The sequence below is a fragment of the Cyrtonyx montezumae genome, unplaced genomic scaffold, assembly GCF_038088225.1.
Source record: "Cyrtonyx montezumae isolate F1298 unplaced genomic scaffold, pur_monq_1.0 scaffold_4, whole genome shotgun sequence".
NCBI lineage: Eukaryota > Metazoa > Chordata > Aves > Galliformes > Odontophoridae > Cyrtonyx > Cyrtonyx montezumae.
The window spans coordinates 2,781,259-2,788,485 of NW_027072045.1; the positions used below are offsets into that span (position 1 = coordinate 2,781,259).

A 7,227-nucleotide genomic window follows, 5' to 3' on the forward strand; every position below is an offset into this window, starting at 1 on the left:
CCCTGATTGATTATCTTTGGACACTGCCAGGCAGTGTTTCCTCCAGCTCCTGCCCTGCCAGCACCAGACCAGTGTCCCACGTCCTGGCCAGCAGGCATTCCTTCACCCAGGTCTAAAACTTAGCTGGGTTGTTCCCAAAATCTGCTGTGCTTTTAAACCTACTATAACAACCAGCATGCAAAAATAGATAGATAGATAGATAGATAGATAGATAGATAGATAGATAGATAGATAGATAGATAGATAGATAGATAAAGGAGCCTAAATGTTTTTACTAGACTGTGTACCATTATATAAACAATTCCCAGTAAGTTCCTGGAGAAACCGTGGTGTTGTGTGTGGCCGTGCAGTGCGTGGGATGCTCCCCGTGCTTCTGCCAAGGGCCGCTAGAGGCTGCTCCAATACAAATGATACAATAAATCAACCGGGCGAAAATCAATTTTGCCCACGTTTCTGGTGGGATTGCTTTTTAACATCGATCGCCATTTCCATTCTTTTGCAGTTTGCTCATGTTGGAGAATGCCAGGGCCCGCTGGAGTCCACCACACGCTCCGCACAGAGGCAGGTCCAGGACCTGCAGGCTGCACGGAGCGTGGAGGATCGGCTGCCGCACGTGTTTCAAGAGAGGGAGCAGGTGGGTGGCTGTGCACACGCAGCCCGTGGCAGGCAGGCTGTCTGCAAGGCACCATTTGCTAAGTTATAAAGAGGAAGAACGCTTGTAGTTGTGGGAGTTGCAGCAGGCTGGCAGACTTAGTGCCTCAGGGAGTGAAATGATGGCCAGCCGTGCTGAGAAAGGAATGTGTTTTGCTGTTACACCGTTATAATTTGGGATACTCAAAGACCTGCTGCTCTCCAGCTTCAGTTGCTTTTCTCGTGTTAGTTATTGTAGGTGCTTGAGACATGCCTGTGTGCCAGAATGCATTATGGCCAACTACAGTCCAAAGTCTGTGTGTAAAGTAGCCCTGTAAAAGCATTTCAATCAAATTTATCTGTTGTGATTTTTTTTTCCAGAAACTCAGCATATTCAAACAATTATATTATGAATATTAAAAACTTTCTATTGGAAATATTTTTAAAGCTTGCTTGGGGTGCTCATGTAAATAATGAAAAGGCAGTACTTTTAAAATGTATTTTAACAGTTACAACTTAAAAAGCACACTTTTATGTCCTTTATTGCTGTGCTGAGTTGTGCTTTGCCTAGTCACTTTGGGCACCAAATATTTTGTTTTCATTTTCTGTCAGTTTTTCAATTGAATTATTTCACAAATTTTGCTGCAGCGATGGATCAAAATGGGCTAGCAAGGAATATTGAGAAGGAAAGCTTTGTGAGAAGAAGTTGGCTATAGTATAACATAACTGGACACAAGGTTGATTTTCTGTCTGTCTGTGGACAGTTTGGCCTTTGCCACTGTTTGAAGAGAACCAGGTTAGGCAGCTGTGTATCAGCACTGGTATGACTGTCTGATGTTATGCCTTGGATTTACCAACCCTTTACTGTTAAAAAACATTAGTGAAACTCCTGTCTCACATAAACCAAGAATTAAAACGAGGTTAAAAGTGGGAGTACAAAGAAGCATCAGAGGCTGAAATGTGATGTCATGTGAGGAACTTTGTCCGTGTGACATTCTAAAAAGATTGCTGGTGAGTTATGGAAGCTCCCTGCACGTGAAGCTGGATGTCTCTAATCAGATCATGTGAGGGAACACGCTGGCTGTGAGGTTCATTTTCTAAGAAATGAAGTAATGTTTAAGCTCCTATTCTCTCTTATTTCTTACTTTGCATTAATCATACAATTATTCTGAAATAGGCTTTTTTTAAATGTTATTTAATATGGGTAATCCTTCCAAGAAACCATGTTCAGTGTGTAACATCCTGGTTTTTAGTTTCCATGCAGCATATAGGCACTAGTAATAGAACACTACTCCTAACATGTTCATGTTGAAGTGTAATTGTAGACAAATATTTTATTACTTCTTATATTTTACTTAGAAGTTATTTTAAACACAAGAATCTATCAGTTGGACTTAACAGGTCTGCTTGGATCTATATGATAAAACAAGTGAATGTGTGGCTGCTACCAAAAAATGTAGAGAATCTATTATACTATTGAGCCTAAAATCATGCAACTGGGCTGCATGCAGGTGGTTTTCATATTTGGTGATTCTTTTTGTTGGATCAGGATTCTAGTTACATTTATCTTTAGAACTAATTCAGATTTTATCTCATAAAATGCACTTATTCCTGAAACATATTGTAAAATTTTTATTAAATTAAACATTCTCTTTTGTTTGGAGGTGAATAACAGCAGGAAAATGAAAAACGTATTCCACAGTGTTAAAAGTAAAAATCACTGCAGCATTTACAGAAACAAATCAGGTTCCCATCATGACAGGAAAATACAGTTTGGGAAAGGACATGGATCACTAATAGTCCAGAGGAGTGTTCAGTGTTTCACTTCTTAGCTTAGTTAAAAATTCTGCAATGATATACAATCAACTGAAAAAAAATAAATATGTTACATTTTGCACTTGTTCTTATTTTTAATAAAACTCTAGTTTCATTTTAGTCTGGATGAACACTGTTAAAAAATGAGATTATAAGTTAGTTGTGTGATTAATACCTCTTCCACTTCCCCTGCAACGTGCACTGTATATGACACTCAGTACATAAATCACAAATTAATTCAGTTTTGAGGTCCCTTTTGTAGTTCATTTTAATTAGCTTTGGGCTTGCTAGTGATTAAACAAGGCAATCCTGCCATGTATCTTATATTTTGCCATTTGTAGGCAGTATGTAGCATTTCTCAATTGAAAATTCACACTTTTATATTAATCTTGTATGTGTTCAACAAGTCCAGGGAACACAAATCCTCTTCATGATTTCATAAGAAATAAAAAATATTAGAACCTACAGGGGGTAGGGTTCATTTTGTCCCTATAAATTTATGTGCAAATTAAGATTTAACATATGAGAACGACTTCTGTGTTGGAGTGTAGGCAGCTGCAGTTTCAGCATTTGGTAGAACATAAGAACTAAGACTAATAGGTTTCCAGTCAAATAATGAAAATTCATGTTTTTTCCTATCATTTCTTTTTTTTTTTTTTCCAGAAAGCAATGAACAACAACTTCCCATTTTCTTCTCATGACAACAGATACGGTCTACAGAACATAGGAGAGTATTTTGATTTTGTAAGTACCTGGCACTAACAAAGATCAGAAAGTTCAGTCTCTTTTTTCTCCCTTGCAGAAATGATTGATGTTCAAAAGTGTGAAAAGGGAAAAATGTCAATGGCAAAGGAAGCCACTTTTTATTAGTGTAGGGATGTGACTTCTCTGGGCTAGCACAGTTATACAGCAGCACAGGTTGTCACTGAGAACAGCTGAATTCAACGGGACAAAAAACACCACGACCTGGATCTCTTACAGGCATTTTCTAGTGGTCCTGTTGGGCATGGCTTGACATGATTTTGCACCCTTTCACATGTCTCACTATTCAGCTAAAAGTGATTGCCTTTATCATGGTCTTTAGAGGGTTCCTAACTACTTACAGTAGTTACAGTACTTACAGTAATTAGGAACATACACAGTCTCACATATTTGGTTTGGACTTGTCTTCATCATAAGTTTAACAACATGTCTTCAGCGTCTATTATTTTCCATTCCAGCTCTCTTTACAGCACATCTGTTTAAATGTATGTTGTGGATGCCACAACTTTGAACACATCTAATATTATTCTAGCTTTACTGTACTTGCAGTAAAACAGTTCCATGTTTTTCATCTTTTCTTAGATTGCTGATGTCTTTCTAGGCAGAAAACAATAGTGCAGATTATGGGGTAATGAACAGAGGAGGAAGAAGCAAAGTGTGATACTGAAAGCATGTCTGACTTTGGGCTGTGCTAGATCTAGCTTTTTTTTTAGGTATTTATTATTCGTTAGTACTGAGTGACCTCTATTTCTGTGAACTTTGTGCAGTGTCTCACAGTTTTAGAGATACTGATCAAGCATAATTTCAATACATTTCCTGCAGGCTTCATAGTCTAAAAATCAGGCTCCATCTCACTGTTTGGACACACAAGGGATAGTTCTGAAGATTCAGATTTCGTAGTCTCAATCTCTTTATTGCAGTCTAAATATCAAATTATTAACCTAATTGTTTGGGTTCCTCTGAAGGTTAGATTATCCAAGTACAGCAAATAGCTTTGTGTAGATAGCATGCTAGAGAAGTACAGAGTGTGAGTGGTTTATCAGTAGTGATGGATGGTAAGTCAACATATTTTCCATTATATATGCAACCAGAAATGTTCATGCAGGCAAGTCTGGCAATATTATTTTTAACTTGCTAAAGATCAGCCATGAGTTCCTGAAATCACTGTGGTAACAGCTTCGTTAACTTCCCAGTGGGGTAGTGACTGCTACAAGCTTCATCTGTGAAACTGTGATCGTAAGTCATATGTTTACATGATATCTTCTTTCAATCTTTTATCTAGGGTATGGGCCGAAGGAAGGTGGAACCGCAGAGGAGGCAGCAGAACTCACAGAACTTCTTCCAATGGGCTCCTAAATCAGTTCCTAGCAGTGAAGATGGCTTAAGCATTTATCAGACATCGTTCCTGAAAGATAAAAGCACTGAGGGCCCTTTCTATAGGCGGTACCCAAAGCACCACTCAGGAAAATCTTGCACTGACAAACCTGTTCCTGAGAATGAAAAGAACGTGCAGCCAAACAAATCATCTTAATTATAATAATACCATCTTTGTAGCATTTGTCATAATCAAAGCTTTTTCTGTAGATCTCAGCTACGCTCAAATGATGAAATAAACAAAAATAAAGTGAAAAAAGTGGTAATGCAGCCGAGAGTTGATTCAAATCAGTATTCCTGTGTTACTCTGAAGCTTTGCTCTAAAAATGTGGTGAAGAAGAGCATTATGAAGAAAGGCATGATGGTGCATTTAGAAATATCTGTATTATGAAAACAGAGGTAGGGACTACATTTGTGTTATTTGATACTGGTTGATCCTCATCTTCGTACAAAAGCCCCTTCAACTTCAGGATCAATGGGATCGCTGTACCTCATGCAGCCAAAAGCATGTGTGTTGACAGAAGTGTACAGTGGAACTGAATCTTTGAGGGTTCACCACAGCAGGGAACAAAACTGCATGTTCAGGTAGGAGATAAACTTTTCTGAAGGGTTTTATGGGTACGAATGCTTGTTACTTGCCCATAGGGAAACGAGATAACAAAGAATCTGAGTGTTAGATCACAATGCAAAATGATTGCAATCCTTGGTCATAACACAGCAGTTGCATAAGTAAAGAAACAAACATTTGCATGCTTGTCTGGTAATTCTGGAAAATATAAGTGTATGCATGCACGTATGTATGTATGTGTCATTCATGGCAAAGCTCAAGCTGAAAGTGATGTGTCTGAAATGTTGAGTTTGAGGTGGGCTAACTCTGAAAAGGACTGATGGTTTTGTAGTTAACATGTCCCTCAGGAAGCGAATTCAGATCCAGTTCTTCAAACACTGCTCCCAAGATACTAACTGACTTCAGGGTATGGGAGGGATTAGAGTCAGACCTCCAAGTAGTGTGTTTTTCTCTTCTGGATCATTTCCATTAATACCAGTAAAAGAATAAACAGAACTGTGTATCTTAAAATGTACTATAAATAAGCCTGTTGCTATGCAAAATGTTTTCTTTGTTTATGAGACAAATGGAAAAATAAGCCCTAAATGCTTAGAATTTCCTGCACTGTAAGAGATGCCATGAAAGTGGGCTGCATTAAGAACTGATTTCTGCTGTTCAGTGGATACATCTTTTTGAACTGGCATGTAGTGTGTGAGAATTCTGTGTTCCATCAAAATAAGTTGTGTTAGAATATTGCCCCAAATGCAGCAATTTGAGATGCACACGCTGAAACAACAGTCTTTTCTTATATGCTGTTCCCTTTACCAAAGTTCTTGGGGTGCTGCAAAATATGCAGAAGTGCAAAACCTCACTGAACAATGTGAAAACAGATAAAAAGCCAAGTGCCATAGCGTTATTTAAAAGTGTTATTTTTCCTCAAAGCCTGCCTGACAACACTAGAGTCAGAATTTCCAGAGCTTTAGCCAACAATTTCATCTCCAAAGTGATTCAAAACTAAAGCGTGTGCCAATCACATGGTCCATGAAGTACCCCATGCTGTCTGGCATACTCAAGAGGGCAATCTTGGACCTCCATCAGAAGGAAGAAACACATTCTTGCTACATTGGTAATGTTTATCCATGGTTTAACATTACAGCTGGATACAGAGAAATAAATTGCTGTAGTTTGTTATGTCTTAAAACACCAGTAGGAAGATTCCAGATTACTTTTATTTTTTCCGTATCTTGTTCTCATGTTTTGAGTCAAACACTGATTGTTTTTAGAATGAACTGCAGATTCATTTAGTTACAGTGATACTGTGATACAGATTTTGGAGGATAAACTGTAGAGCTCATGAAACCTCTGTACAAATGGAAGAGCACTGTGCTGGGTTGAGCAGCCCTGGTGACTCCCACATGCCACGCGCTCTGGCTGAGTTTCTCCAGTAAATAACATGAAATGCAATACACTGCATTTTGAGCTGAACGATAAAAGCCTCCAATAAATTCTCAGAAAGTCACAGCCTTGCATAGTTTGGGTAAAATCATTTATTTCACCTTGTCATAATAACGTCTCTGAGAAGAAATCCCTATTGAGCTAAAATATGTTTTCTACATGATTTCTTTGCTTCTTGGGGGATGGGGGAGAGCGTAGGAGGGCTGCTAACTCCCATAAATGTTTCCTAGTCAGCACAGGAAAGCCCTGGCTGGTCGCTAATTAGGATCAGATGGGCTGAGGTAGGCTGAGCACAATGAGCACACTATAGGTTAACTCAGCCAGATACTGTTCTGGAGAAGCAGAGGGTATGCTTGAAGTGATGCTGATAAATATAGGCTTTTTTTGTCCCTCTTTTGGAGGAAAACAAACAAAAAAAAAAAGGTCAATTTCTTGCAAAATTTTCGAGATGTCTATAAGCCATAACCCCTGCACAGAAATAACAGGCTCTGTACTGCAGTCCTTTCAGATGAGCAGCTGTCATAACCCTTTTTTGTTGTTGTTTCTCCTCAGCCAGCATCAGTTTGTATACAACTTTCTTAAAGCATCTCTCTCACGTTAATTTAGAGGTTATTTCAGTATGTTAGCTAATCTCACACAATTCA

The 7,227-nt window shown here is 38.6% G+C and overlaps 1 protein-coding gene across 1 annotated transcript; it reads left to right on the forward strand.

Moving 5' to 3' along the window:
- The first annotated feature begins 358 nt into the window (after nt 1–358).
- On the forward strand, nt 359–4,738 carry TEX36 (testis expressed 36). The gene is made up of 3 exons (XM_065746611.1): nt 359–634; nt 3,109–3,189; nt 4,490–4,738. Exons 1-3 carry the CDS (start codon nt 359–361, stop codon nt 4,736–4,738), a joined length of 606 nt encoding a protein of 201 aa, XP_065602683.1.
- Nucleotides 4,739–7,227: the final 2,489 nt, after the last annotated feature.

Excerpts from the sequence above, each read along its gene's own strand:
- TEX36 (XM_065746611.1), top strand. The coding sequence starts at position 359 with ATGCTCCCCGTGCTTCTGCCAAGGGCCGCTAGAGGCTGCTCCAATACA. Across the intron at positions 635-3,108 it reads TGTTTCAAGAGAGGGAGCAG|AAAGCAATGAACAACAACTT; the intron begins GTGGGTGGCTGT and ends TTTTTTTTCCAG. Across the intron at positions 3,190-4,489 it reads TAGGAGAGTATTTTGATTTT|GGTATGGGCCGAAGGAAGGT; the intron begins GTAAGTACCTGG and ends TCTTTTATCTAG.